The 15,245-nt window shown below is 45.1% G+C and overlaps 1 protein-coding gene across 5 annotated transcripts in view; it reads right to left on the bottom strand.

The window, feature by feature from the left end:
* Positions 1 to 15,245, bottom strand: part of Hipk (Homeodomain interacting protein kinase) — a 162,753-nt gene that overhangs the window by 83,258 nt on the left and 64,250 nt on the right. For all 5 annotated transcript variants that reach the window (XM_037422150.2, XM_037422147.2, XM_037422151.2 and 2 more), the window contains exon 8: positions 513 to 872. In XM_037422150.2, the coding sequence (XP_037278047.1) occupies positions 513 to 872 (360 nt within the window). The remainder of the gene's footprint in view (positions 1 to 512; positions 873 to 15,245) is intronic.

Below are 15,245 nucleotides of genomic sequence, written 5' to 3'. Positions count from 1 at the left end.
GCGGGGTAGCCACGGAAGATACATGCTCGTACCAAAATGCTAACACGCGGAGGAAAATTCTTAGATTGTCCGTGGAGAAAATTCGTTAGATCAAGGTTGTCTACCGCTGTTACTTTGTTACATAGAGGTCGCAAACACATGTGCTTCTATGGAGCAATGGTGGGGAATATAAAAACTTCATTATATTGAGGAATTCGTTATATGGAGGTTCGTTATAAGCAAGTTTACCTGTATAGGTAATTTTCAACACTGTCCTTTGCAAGAAAACTTTTTATTTACATCGTTGTACCCGATATTCCGTCACATCTGTGTTAGTCATTTAGAGGTTAGAGTGTATTGTGGTCTGAAAGTCACCTATCCCAGTTTTTTTGACAATATGAAATTTCCATGAGTGCAAGTACTTTCACTCGCCTGCGAGATTCATGCCATTAAGATTCTGCGACATCCTGAACTACAGTGCCAAATTACTGTTTTCCGGGAATGCTGCAAGTTTCGTTGCAGTGCCAACTCACCCGTGTGTGTCGTGGTGTCGGCCAGCAGACACTGGTGCTGCGGCTGAAGGTAGAACGGGGTTGGCCGCCACCTCCCACTTGGGTGGGCTGCTCTCCTTGACGCGCTTCTTGACGGGAGACAGCTGCTGGTGCACGGTCTGCGCTAGGTGAGGCAACTGCAGCGAGTGGCCTCCTCCTCGGTGGTGGTGGCCACTCTCTATGGCGATGGGTGCCTGGCGCTGAGTCTGGTGCCGGTATGGTTGCGATGCCAGGGACAGTGACGACTGTTGCAGGGACGAGGAGTGCAGGCTGGTTGGAAGGGGCTGCAGCTGCTGCTGCTGGTGGAGCGACAGGTCATCCTCCCGGTACAGGCTGCTACGGCTGCGTTGGGTTTCAACACGACTTTAGAAGGCTGGGGCTAACCAGCACGTCGCTATCAGTGCTACAGGGATGAACTTTGGACAAGAACCCATGTTGTGTGCTCGGTGTCATGTGCCTCCTGTCCCGAGTTCGCGTTAAGCGGCCACAAACACAAGGATAAGCGTCAGCAGAAAGCTCAGTGTGAGACTGGGTGGAACACACAGCTCATACTCTGCACACAAAGGCAATTACTGCCGGTGTTGTCAAACTCATTCGATGCATAATAGTTCTTGTACAGAAATAGTGTTGGGGACACAATAAATTATAGGGACACAAGATTGAGGACGGTTATTGATAAAGGTATGCCTGAAAGGCTGCAGACCACTTTTACAGCACATGTGTGAGGTGGCTGTGTTGCTGTGAAACTGGCACCATTTCATTGAAAATAGAGGTGTGCGAATATTTGAAATTGTCGATATTTTTTTCATAATGTATCCTATTTGATTCGATTCACACTTAGAATATAACTATCGAAACTTGCCAAAAATAAATACAGTCAACGACCCACACATGCTTAACCCCATAACACACTCGTATTGCAGTAAGGGTGTTTTTAAGGCTCTGCTACGCTTGCAAATGTTTACAAGAAAACCCTGGTTTCAACATGAAGATGATATATGTGGCAGAGGTGGTGGCCAAATAATGCTCTTTAGGACCTGAAATTTGGCCATTCTGAAGATTTTTAGCAACCAAAACTTCACATGTTCTTATACAGAGTAGACATCTTTGAAGCAGATGTGGAGCTGCAGACTTTAAGGAAGCACATCCTTGTCCACCACATCAGTTGAGCTCCACAGAAGTTGGAGGAGCAGAGACACTAGCCTCATTTTTTTTTTTTTTTCAAGTTTTAGTATTTAGAGCTGAAATTTTTACCTGATACAGTCACCGACCGATTTTTCGGACTTGTTGGATATTTCAGACTTCAAAAGTGCATTGTCAGGGTTCCCAAAGAACTAATGCATTTCTTCGACCGATTTTTCGGACGAATTCACCCCTAAAGTTAGATTTTTCGGACTAAATTGCTTGCTTTGAGCCGCAACACACACCTGTATAGACGTTGCCCCGTTTGATTTTCTGCTGGCTTGACTAAGCTTCGTGGCTTAATTTTAAAATGGCTTTCCTACCTCCAACACTGAAAAGCAAACGTCATATTTCAAGTTTCGGAGGCCGTGCCTGCTCTAGAAAACGCGGCACTTTTTTTCGGTTTCCACCAGGTCTGAAAAATCAGTCGGCGACTGTATGCATTTTTCACAGCTGAAAACAAATGTGTAATTAGTTTTCAGCTGTCACTTCCAGATATTAAAATATTGACTGTTCTGTAAACTTACAATCTGCCTGCTGTTGCCCACTGTTTAGACAGCTTTTTCATAAAAGATCGCTGCAAATTAGATGGGACACTGCTCTCCGTAAAGAACAGGGAGTGCAAGGAAACCATGTTTTAATTTTTAGCTTCATTGGTTCAAGAGTTATGGCCTTAAGAAGTAGACTCATTAAAAATATAATTCTTGCTAAATTATATTACTAATAAAATCAATGTTCTTTATAAGATTATCACAATTGTTTAGTCTTTTTGGCACTCATCAATGTATAAGCTTTCAAATGCTGCAAAAATGACCGAATCTCACCACTACTGTGAGCAACAGCCTTGGACGTGATGAAAAATGTTTTGAGAAAACGAGAAAAGAAAATGAGGGACACGGTGAGCATGTATATTCAACAGGTAAAGGTGTTAATCAGTGCAGCAATGATGCTAGAAGCCACCGGGAGAGTACCGTAATTACTCGAATCTAACGCGCACCTTTTTTCCGGTTAAGCGAGTTCATAAATCGCATGCGCGTTAGAATCGAGTACGAACAAAAAAATTACGGTCAATCTATTGCCATCGGCAAATCCAAATGGCCGCCCCCTACGTGCGTCGGCCATTTCTGCCTATGTGTTTCCCATGTGCGGCACTTCGTACATGTGCTGAGGAGTTCGTCATCTAGTAGTGCATTAGCATCGACGGCGTGGAAGGGCCGACTCCAAAAACCCGAGTGCACCACGATGCCGCTTTTAAAAGAAAAGTCATCGCGTGTGCAGAAACGGACGGAAATCGGGCCGCATCGCGGTTGTTCGGAGTTCCCGAAACGTGCGCGCGAGACCGGCGGAAACAAAAGCAGAAGATTGTCGACAGCAAAGCTTCACGCAAAGGCTTCAGTGGACCACAACAGGGTCAGTTTCCGCAAATTAAAGAGCTGCTCGGCGAGTATGTGCTTGAGCAGCGAGCGGCACAGCGGCCCGTGACTCCAAGTGCGGGCTATGCAATTAGTCTTGGAAAAAGGTCTAATGCGGAGCAAGTTTAAAGCGAGCAGGTGCTGGCTAACTAACTTTATGAAGAGGGAAGGCTTTCCTTTCCGAAAGAGAAAATGCATATGCGAAAACTTTTGCGGAGGAGTACGATGAAAAGCTTCACAGTTTTCAGAGGTTCGTCCTAAACTTGCGGTGCAACAACGGCTACCTGCTTGGGCAAATCGGGAATGCCAATCAGACGCCTCTTTACTTCGTCATGCCTGGCACCACAACCGTCGAGAAGAAGGAGGCGAAGCAAGTTCGCGTGCTGACATAGGTCCACGGTAAAACAACAGTGACGGCAATGCTCTGTTACACGTCAGATGGGCACAAGCTTCGCCCGTACCTCATATATAAACGCAAGACGCTCCCGAAAGGAGTCATTTTTTCGAGTGGTGTGATCGTGCGGGCCAGCGAGAAAAATGGGTGCGCGTTGCAATCGATGTCTTACGTTGTTTTTTTTTTTTCGTGGTGGAAATCGGGTGCGCGTTACAATCGAGGGCGCGGTAGAATCGAGTAAATACGGTAGTCACTAACATTATTCGTGCGCTTTTTTTTTTTTTCATTGCATGCCTGATGCTTCCGGGATTTCCAGAGTTCAGATTGGCATACAGCATTTTGACGGTGCTCGCGCAGTCGTCAATAACGTGCACAGCAGTCTTCTGAGACGCAGCAATCATTTTCTGCTTGTTGTAACCTTTCTACGTCTTTGTGTACATGCTTCTCCGTGAAATAATGAGGGTGAAAAAAAAAAATGCAATTCAACGCAGTTTGTCCGTTTGCTGTATCGCGCGAATCACGAGCACTTTAATCTTAAAGAGGCCGCGCACCGCATCCCCCCTGCTCTCGACAACTCTGTACAATTTTGAGTTCCCCGCACTCATCACATGTCAACACAAGTTTCGTGGCGATGCCATATTCCCGATCTTTCTTGGAAATGCTGCCAGGTCCGCCACGCACACCGCATTTCATACACTGACGCAGTTCATTCATTATCGCTAAGCTTATGACGGTGCATGGTGTTCCAGTCGTCGTGGTTGCTTCCGAGTCTCGAACAACAGACAGCTCACGTCGTGTGGCTGACGTTGACGAAGGTCTCTTTGAATGTCACACCCACAACACTCAAGGGCCACTTTTTCAGTGTAAGAAACTAGGGGAGTGCTGACGGGCATAGCTCGCATATGATCGTTGGCCCTGGCTATTGCGTCCATGATCGCGGGAGTCAAGTTCGTGATAGCGTTGGCACAGCCAGCTTTTTCAGTGTTCTCAGCAGCAGAGGGTCTCGTTGGTAAGACGTTTCGCTCAGATGCTGTTTTCGCTTCTTCTTGCACGTACGAGCAGTATGGAACTTTTAATGACCGCCTGCCATTGCACTGATCGCACCTCCTATTGAGCCACCACCTATTGGTGGCTGTGCGATCAAAAAGTGGGATGCAAGGAACTGTGCGATACAAAAAGTTGGATGCAAGGAACTTGGAACTATTCGAAGTAATCGGTGCTCGTCGTTTGCTGTGCCGGCTAGCTTGCGGCTCCAAGGTTATTTATAGTTCTATACATGTAAATACCAAGGTTATATTCAACTAGCTCAGATACAGTTAATATATTGTTTTCGTGAAGTAGTGACTTAGCGTTAGAGAGATATGGGCTTGATGTGAGAATTCTTATCCCTTGGTTTTGAATTGTCTGAACTGAAGTAAGATGAGTGGTGTATGTGTTACCCCATGAAGTAACACAGTAAGAAATGTGCGAATGAACAAAAGAAAAATACAGTGACATAAGTATTGATGGATTGAAATAAAGATGAGATTTAATCAGTAGTCGAACGCCATACGTCATTTTTTTCCTAATATATGCAACATGTCGGTGGTATTTCAAGTTACTGTCGAGTTCAACGCCTAGGAATCTACAGCAGTCTCTCACAGGGATGTCATTGCGCGCAATTATAACAGGAGGGATAGAAGGTAAGGGTTTTTGTGGTGAAGAGAAGACAACAAATTCTGTCTTAGACGTGTTAATTTCTAACATGTTATTACTGCACCACCGAACGAGTTGTGCCAGATCAAAGTTTAGTTTTCCAGTTAAGGATGTAATGCTGCTATCGGAGTTAAAATTGTGGTGTCGCCGGCGTATAATATACAACTGGATGAAGAAAGGCATTTTGGCAAATCGTTAATATAGAGTAAAAACAAAAGGGGCCCCAGAATGGACCCCTGGGGTACACCAATATTAGTTAATTTGGTTGACATTCGAATATGCATTAGCAATTACCACCTTCTGTGTCCTGTTGCAGAGATAGCTACGCAATAATAGTAATGTTGGGCCAGTTATACCAAATGCTTCAAGTTTATTGAAAAGAATGTGATGATTGATTGAATCAAAAGCTTTAGTTAGGTCGATGAAAACGCTGCCCGCATAGTAACCGTTATCAATAGCCTTTTTAATTGGTCAGTAAGTGAGATTAGCACAAGGTCACTGGAGTAGCCAGAACGAAAGCCAAATTGACAAGGCGATAGTATATTAAATTTGTTCAGGTAATTTGTGAGACGTGTAGAGATCAGTTTTTCAATTACTTTGCTCAAAAAGGGTAAGATGCAAATGGGGCGGTAGTTATTCAATAACGAAGCATCTCTTTTTTTATGTACGGGGATTATTTTCCCTGCTTCAGTTCATGCGGGAAAACACCTGTTCTAAACATTAAATTCACAATTGAAGAGAATACATTTGATTGAGCTACCATTTTTATATGGGAGGGGTGAATGCCGTCAAGGCCAGCACTCGTCATTTTTAGGGTACCTATAACGCTGATTATTTCATCTGGAGTTGTGGGAAACAGAAAGAACGAATGGGGTAGGCGATCTAAGGCCATTGCGTTTACTAAAAAATGCGGGGTCATCATCATCATCAGCCTGACTACGTCCACTGCAGGACAAAGGCCTCACTTATGTTCCACCAGTTAACCCGGTCCTGTGCTTGCTGCTGCCAATTTATACCCGCAAACTTCTTAATCTCATCTGCCCACCTAACCTTCTGTCTCCCCCTAACCCGCTTGCCTTCTCTGGGAATCCAGTTAGTTACCCTTAACGACCAGCGGTTATCCTGTCTGCCCAGCCCATGTCCATTTTTTTTCTTCTTGCTTTCAGCTATGATATCCTTAACCCCCGTTTGTTCCCTAATCCACTCTGCTCTCTTCTTGTCTCTTAAGTTTACACCTACCATTTTTCTTTCCATTGCTCGCTGCGTCGTCCTCAATTTAAGCTGAACCCTCTTTGTAAGTCTCCAGGTTTCTGCTCCGTAGCTAAGTACCGGCAAGATACAGCTGTTATATACCTTTCTCTTGAGGGATAGTGGCAATTTACCTGTCATAATTTGAGAGTGCTTGCCAAATGTGCTCCACCCCATTCTTATTCTTCTAGTTACTTCAATCTCGTGGTTCGGCTTCGCGGTTATGACCTGCCATAAGAAGACATAGTCTTTTACAACTTGAAGTGCACTATTACATATCTCGAAGCGCTGCTTTTTTCCGAGGTTGTTGCACATTACTTTCGTTTTCTGCAGATTAATTTTAAGACCCACCTTTCTGCTCTCCTTGTCTAACTCCGTAACCATGAGTTGCAATTCTTCCCCTGAGTTACTCAGCAATGCAATGTCATCGGCGAAGCGCAGGTTACTAAGGTACTCTCCATTAAATTTTATCCCTAGCTGTTCCCATCCTAGGCTTCTGAAAACCTCCTGTAAGCATGCGGTAAATAGCATTGCGGAGATTGTGTCCCCCTGCCTTACACCCTTCTTGATTGGTATTTTGTTGCTTTCTTTATGAAGCACTATGGTAGCAGTTGATCCCCTGTAGATTTCTTCCAGGATGTTTATATACACTTCATCTACGCCCTGATTTTGCAGTGTCTGTATGACGGCTGATATTTCTACTGAATCAAACGCCTTCTCGTAATCTATGAAGGCTAAGTATAGTGGTTGGTTATATTCTGAGCATTTCTCTATTACCTGATTGATAGTATGAATGTGATCGATTGTTGAGTAGCCTGTTCGAAATCATGCTTGTTCCTTTGGTTGATTGAATTCTAATGTTTTCTGGTTGACTGAATTCTAATGTTTTCTGGTTGACTGAATTCTTTGGTTGACTAAATTATAATGTTTTCATTGAATTCTAATGTTTGTAAATAGCTTGTATACTACAGAGAGCAAGCTAATCGGCCTGTAATTCCTCAAGTCCTTGTCATCTCCTTTCTTATGTATTAAGATGAATTTAGCGTTCTTCCAAGACTCTGGTACTCTTCCCGTCAGGAGACACCTCGTAAACAGGGTGGCTAGTTTTTCTAACACAATCTGTCCTCCATCTTTCAGCAGATCTGATGTTACCTGATCCTCACCAGCAGCTTTGCCTCTTTGCATGCTCTCCAAGGCTTTTCTGACTTCTATCATTACTGGTGCGGTGTCATCTGGGTTACTGCTAGTTCTTATAGTATTAAGGCCATTGTTGTCCCGGCTACTGTACAGATCTCTATTAAACTCGTCCGCTATTTTAACTATCTTATCCATATTGGTAGATACTTTGCCTTCTTTGTACCTTAGAGCATACATCCGATTTTTGCCTATCCCAAGTTTCCTCTTCACCGCTTTGACGCTGCCTCCATTTTTCAGAGCGTGTTCAATTCTCTCTATTTTATACCTTCTTACAGATCTCTATTAAACTCCTCTGCTATTTTAACTATCTTATCCATATTGGTAGATACTTTGCCTTCTTTGTACCTTAGAGCATACATCCGATTTTTGCCTATCCAAAGTTTCCTCTTCACCGCTTTGACGCTGCCTCCGTTTTTCAGAGCGTGTTCAATTCTCTCTATTTTATACCTTCTTACATCGGATACCTTACGCTTATTAAACAACTTCGAAACCTTTGCCACTTCTATTTTGTCTGTTGTGTTCGAGACTTTCATGCTTTGACACTTCTTAATGAGATTCTTTGCTTCCTGGGAAAGCTTTCCAGTGTCCTGTCTGACTACCCTGCCTCCAACTTCCACTGCACACTCCGTAATGATACTCGTCAGATTATCATTCATTGTATCTACGCTAAGGTTGGTTTCCTCAATAAGAGCCGAGTACCTGTTCTGAAGCGAGACTCTGAATTTCTGTGCTTTCCCTCTCAGTGCTAGCTCATTGATTGGCTTCTTGCGTATTAGTTTCTGTCGTTCCTTTCTCAAGTCTAGGCGAATTCGAGACCGTACCATTCTATGGTCACTGCATCGTACCTTGCCAACCACTTCCACATCCTGCACGATGCCTGGGTGTGCACTCATTATAAAGTCTATTTCGTTCTTATTTTCACCATTAGGGCTCCTCCATGTCCATTTGCAGTTTCCTCGTTTTCGGTAGAAGGTATTTAAAATCCGTAAATTATTGCGTTCTTTGAATTCTACTAGTAGCTCTCCTCTGGCGTTCCTAGTGCCAATGCCATAATCTCCTACTGCCTGGTCTCCAGCCTGCTTCTTCCCTACCTTTGCATTAAAGTCTCCCATCAGTATTGTATACTGTGTTTTTATCTTACTCATTGCCGATTCCACATTTTCATAGAACCTTTCAACTGAAGCGTCATCATGGCTGGATGTAGGCGCGTAGGCCTGTACCACCTTCATCTTGTATCTCTTATTCAGTTTAATTACGATACCTACCACCCTTTCATTAATGCTATAGTATTCCTCTATGTTGCCAGCTATGTTTCTGTGAATTAGGAACCCCACTCCCAGTTCTTTTCTGTCAGCCAAGCCCCGATAGCAAAGGATATGCCCATTCTGTAGCACCGTATAGGCCTCATCTGTCCTCCTAACCTCACTGAGCCCTATTATATCCCATTTAACACCCTCTAGCTCCTCGAATAGTAAGTACAGCTAGACTTCCCTCACTAGATAAGGTTCTAGCATTAAACGTTGCCAAGTTCAGGTTCCAATGGCGGCCTGTCCGGATCCAGAGATTCTTAGCACCCTCTGCTGCGTTGCAGATCTGGCTGCCGCCGTGGTCAGTTGCTTCGCAGCTGCTGGGGACTGAGGGCCGTGAGTTATTTGAGGTTTGCATGTGGGAGGTAGCGGCCAGATACTGCACCAGGGTGGCCAATCCTTCTCTGGTGAGGGAGTGCGTTCTCGGTGGTGGTTAGCATTGAGGCCACACCCCGGGCCTCTTAATGCAGTTCCATCAACACGCGGATTTTTTTATCCAGTTGGGAACTGCGCGGCACCGGAATTTGAGCCATGGATCTTTTGCATGCGAGGCGGATGCTCTAACCACTACGCCATCGCTGCATCACTTTTATATATATATATATATATATATATATATATATATATATATATATATATATATATATATATATATATATATATATACCCTATGAAACGTCCACCATGCACTATTTTGGTGGATTATGGTGGTGGAAATGGTGCTACATGGTGTATGTGGCGTATGGTGGAGCGGATGGTGGATGGCGCGCTCCAGCCGGCAATGCTGGAGCGCGAAGCAGCGTCAGAACCACCGTGACGAGCTGCTGCTAAAGATAGCTAAAGATGCGATAGCTAAGCTCTCTGAACAAATGACACAAATTCTCACCGCGCACACGGCGCGCATATTAAGTGGACAAAATTTAAATTCGTTTGTGAGGTGTTGTTACCAAAATAATCTTTTTAGTGATTAGGCTTAATTTTGGTCACGAAATAGATGAAACTTGAGCGGCGACAGGTCTACAACTAGGGCTTTGCACTGTATGAGTTAGAAGTTTCCCTGTAGGTTATTACCAAAGTTAAAAGCGATCGTAAGGGAAAAAAAAAAAACATATGGTCCAAGACTTCGATCTGACGGGCATACCTTTCTCCCGAGCAGTGAGCCACCCTCCTCCTGAGCGAGGGAAGACGCGGGCACTACACGTTTATTAGCGGTTCTCGTTAAATTCTTTCTAACTCTGTATCTTCCGGTTACCCTAAGCTATCAAAAATATTTTTACATGGGAAAAACCGGACTGTTGTGTTCTAAAAGATTCTAAAAGATTAGCTATTTTTCTGTGGCGTTTGTAGCTCCTTTTGAAAAATTGTTTTAATGAAATGAGCTTTTTGCTGATTACCACCTTAATTAAGGGCCTAGAGTGTACGGAATTGGGCCTCCTGGTAGCCTATGGTGTGCTGTTTATTATTATAATAAGCGGACAAAATTTAAATGCGTTTGCGAGGTGATATTACTAATTCTATTTAGTGATTAGGCTTAATTTTGATTGCGGAATAACTCTGGAACTATTAAACCTAGCCTGATTAAACTTCAGCAGCGTCAGATCTACCCTAAGGACTTTCAACTTTATAAGTAAGAAATTCCCGGTAGAATATTTACGAAGCTACAAGCGATCGTAAAAAACACGTGGTCCGACTGTTCTTGTTTTCACAGATTCACACTGTTTTCCGCTCCTAAAATTTAAAATTTTTGTTTGTAATAGAATTATTTGTAGCGGTTGAACTCCTTGTATCTTCACGAACAAATAGACACCACTCTGACCCTCCTAGAACCAAAATTGCTAAAGTTATAGTTAGATATGTGCAGAGCTCACTTACTTGGCTTACGTACGTGCAGAGATCACTACTTGGCTAGGTAGGGTATGCTCAACGTTAAAGAAGTTTGCAAACTGATCGGCGATGTCAGCTGGGTCACTATAAGTGACGTCATTATGAAGAACTGTAGCTAATGTTGGGCCAGTTATACCAAACGCTTCAAGTTTATTGAAAAGAATGTGAGCAGGCGACACGGGGGCAGCATGTCACCCGATCCTGGCTTCATCAGCACATCATGATGGGACCATTTGCACATTATTTCCATTATAATTATGAATTTAATAATGGCCAGAATGACGAAGCTCGCAATGTGTTTTGGGTGGAAAAAATTATCTCTGAAACTTTCGAACTAGTTTTCAAAGGTGTTGCTGGAAAGAACTCCGCCAACAGTGCAAAGACACAAATTGCTGGAGCAACCGGCAATCGGAGGTTCGCATACATCGCGATTTCCGCTAAACTGTCCATCCTTTACAATCCCAGAAAGAAGGGGTAAACCATGAGCCGCTGACATTGCATAAAACACAGTGGTGCCCACGTGTCACCACTGTGTTGTAGTGAAGCATGGCTTATTTTCCTCAGGCGCAGTTTTGGTTCACCACGAGATCGTTTTCTCTTCTTTCTTTTGCACTGGAAGTACCGTATCAATCAGAATATAAGCCTAGATATTTTCAATAAAAAAATGAGCTAAAGTAGCCCCTCATCTTATATAGCGGTGTCTAGCCGACAGTGCACCGCTGTCTGGCAACATGTGGCCTGCATGTGCATGAGAAGCTGGATGGACACTGCCATATTCGCATTCAAATCCAATAGCAGGTTGTTTTTTTTTTCTCGCTTGTCTGTTTTCTTGTGTTTGTGATTTGCGTCCGATCTGTTCCAAGCTCTCGCTCCGCTTGACATTGTGTTTCATATTTAGTGGTCTTTTTTTCGTTCACTGAATATGAAGAGCAGTAAGAGAAGGCAGTACTCAGCTGTGTTTAATCTAGAGGTTGCCGAGTTCGCAAAAGCGAATGGGAATATGGCTGCTCAGCACTGCTTTGGTGTATCAGAAAAAAGTATGCGCTATTGGAGGGTGCAGAAAGGGAAGCTGCAGATGTGCAATCCTCAGAAAATGTCATTTCGTGGACGAAGTGCGGTTCATCTACAGCTAGAGAATACGCTAGGAAACTTTGTGTGGGAAGTTCATGCATGCTCGCTGCCAGTGACTGTGGATACCATTCGCAAGAAAGCTGTGGAACTCACTTGAGAAGCTGGGCTCATGAGAGAAGAGTTTTGTGCACCAAACTCTTGGGTGCGTCGATTCATAAGACGCAAAGGATTTTCTTCCCGGTGGCGCACATCCATCTGTCAGAAGTTTCCAGACGAGTTCGAGGACAAGCTTAAACTTTCAGGGCTTCGTGAACCGGCTTCGGGAGCAGAACAACTAAAGTCGAATCTCATTAATTCGAACTTCCGGTTAATTCGGACTCACGATGAGGTCCCGTCAAAGCTATGTGTATTTTATTGGGCGAAAACGCACGGTAATTCGAACGCGCAAGCATTTTCGATGGTTAATTCGAACATACCACGCTCCGAAAATGCTTTCAGCACCCCGCCCAATCGCGTGACGGCACCTGCGACACCTCCACGCTGCACGCGAAGGAAATGAAAAGGAAAAAGGCTGCGGTGGAGTGTTTGCTCTCTCTCAAATGCCGATCTGCATCGTGCCCGTGTCACGCTTCTCCCTTTTTGGTCCCTGCCAAGTAAAGACCCTTCTCCTCACAACGTCGATCGTGAAAAGAGAGAGCAAAAAAAAAAAAAAAAAAAAAAAAGCTGTCGCTGTGTTGAATGAATGTGTGGTTGAAGGAAAGGAAAAAGGCACTATCTTCTGCAGCCCTTGCCCCTTGTGGGAGCATGGCGCTGCGCCTTGGGGGGGTTCTCTTACGCACCAGTGCCACGCTTCCCCCTTTTCCTTCCCTGCCATGTAACTCTTTTAATGGCGCGCAAAGAACAAAAAAGAAAAAAAAAAAGCTGCTGTGGAGTGTTGGTTTGCTCTCAATTGCTGATCTGCTTCTCTCCGCGTGAAGGCGCTCCTCCTTTCTCATCACGTGCTAGCCATGCTGCGGCTGCGTAGCGGAGAGGCTCCTCTGCACAGTCGCTGTTGTCGTCTTAAATGTCCGCGCTGGACATTTCCGCGCACAACTTCTGTTGCCAAGAGAATGCTGAAGACGAAGTAGAAATGCTTTGCAAGCTGCGTGCGAAACTTATTGACTCACTGCAAGGCAAACGTAGGCAGATGCACATCACCGATTACTTTATTAACAGATGTCCTGTGATTTGTGGATAAATGTAAGCCTTCTGAAACTTTGCCCTCGTGTGTTAGCTCAATGCACATGCGCCACTGCATGGAGAGCCCTTCGTTTATTTAGCTATCATCAATTCGAACTTCTATTGACTAATTTTCGGGCCCCTTCGAGTTCAAATTATCGAGATTTGACTGTACATGATGGGGCAGATTGACAATGCCGACGAAACCCCCGTGTGGTTTGACATGCCTTCATCAACCATGATCATGCAGCATGGCGCCAAGGATATGAAGCTGTTGTCCACTGGCAACGAGCACTCACGCTTCACCGTCATGCTGAAATGCATGGTAGATGGTAGAAAGCTTCCGCCCTTCATTATTTTCAAACGTAAGACAATGCCGAAAGAAGTGTTCCCCCTCGGTGTTGTCGTTGGTTTCAACAAAAGGGGATACATTGACGAGGCCATGATGCTCGAATAGATACGAGTAGTCCGGAACTGTCGGCCAGGTGCACTGCTGCGTCTTTGCAGCATGCTGGTGTTAGATGTGTTTTGTGGTCACTTAACCGACGCTGTGAAGCGTGCACTGCGCGATGGAAAAACGGACCTCGCCGTGATACCAGGTAGTATGACGGCCACCCGCCAACTGATCGACGTTGTGCTAAACAAGCCGTTCAAGGACCGAGTGCGGCTGGAGTACCAAAAGTGGATGTCTGGCGACAACACAAAGACACCGACGGGCCGCCTACAGAGGCCTCCGCTTGCGAGCCTTTGTGGCTGGGTGCTTTCCGCCTGGCGTTCCTTGCCGAATTCCATAGTGGAAAATGCTTTTAAGGGGGGACGCGACTTTGGGATCGCGAAAAATGGCAAAAAAAAAAATCGATTTTTTGAAAATCCAGTTTTCAGTTTATGGCACTCTTTTTATATCGGATTCCAAAATATCTACACTGAAAACCGTGCAGAAGTGCTTTGGAAAATTCGTTTCACCCACCTAGGTAGCGAAAATATTTCTGGAAATCGCGAGAAAACAGTGAATTTTGAAAAAATATAGCTTCGCAATGGCGGCCTACAGTGTCCGTTGTAGGCCGCCATCACTTAGGATATATTTACGCGTTAGTTAGGAGCTGTAAGCGGATGCGCTATCAGGTTACTACGAGCGGGCGCGCGGTCTACAAGCGTGGCGCGTCATCGGAGTCCTCTTTAGCCACAACTCCGCCGACAGCGAGACGCCAGGCAGGAATGACGCGGTAGTGCACTTGTGGCGACGTGCTTCTTCGCAAGCAACGAAGCTGTAAGCGGCGGCACGATCAGTTTACTACGAGCGGCTGCACTGGATGCACGATCAGATTACTACGAGCGGGCGCGCAGTTTACAAGTGCGGCGCGTTATCGGAGTCGTCCTTAGCCTTAACTCTGCTGACAGCGAGACTGCGGGCAGGAACGGCGCGCTAGTGCACTCTTGGCAACGTGCTTCTTCGTAAGAAATGAAGCACATCACTCGCTAGCTCCTCTGAACCACGTACTGGCATTTTACGCATTGGCAGCGGACCACACAGTCAAGCTCAGCACCCCCCAACTCACTGCCAAGGATTGCTTGGAACAGCGGCTAGCAGTTTCACGCGTCGTCACTCGAATACAGTTAAACCTCGTTATAACGAGACGGGCTATAACAAAATAATGAATATAACGAGCAAATCCTAATTCCCCTTGAAAGTCCCCATACAAACCAATGTATTCAAGCCTCGTTTTAACGAGGCAAAATTTGCCTGTCATGGGATATACTGAACAAATTTTGTTAGGAAGTAAAAATTTGAGCCGATGTCACGACAGTGCACAACGCGAATTTGAGACGGCGCGCGACGCGAGAACTGTATTTAGCAGTTCAAAACTCCCGCCACGCGCCCTCCAGCAACACGCGCAAAGCAGACGGCACGCGCTGTTTCCGTAGTAGAGGGCGCTGCACGTGCACCGCTTGGCTACCGCCGACAGCGGAGCGCTCCGCAGCTCCGCGAGAGTCTTGGCTTTTTCTTTTCTTTTGTGTCTTTTTTATATTCTCCCTCTCCCCTTTCTCAAGGCGCTGAGGCGCGCTTCTTAATCTTACATACCCCCTTCCCCTTGAGTAACCGGTTCCT

Source organism: Rhipicephalus microplus, chromosome 2 (assembly GCF_043290135.1).
Source record: "Rhipicephalus microplus isolate Deutch F79 chromosome 2, USDA_Rmic, whole genome shotgun sequence".
Classification (NCBI taxonomy): domain Eukaryota; kingdom Metazoa; phylum Arthropoda; class Arachnida; order Ixodida; family Ixodidae; genus Rhipicephalus; species Rhipicephalus microplus.
The sequence above is the reverse complement of the archived record's forward strand: the minus strand, read 5'-3'. Positions and strand labels throughout refer to the sequence as shown.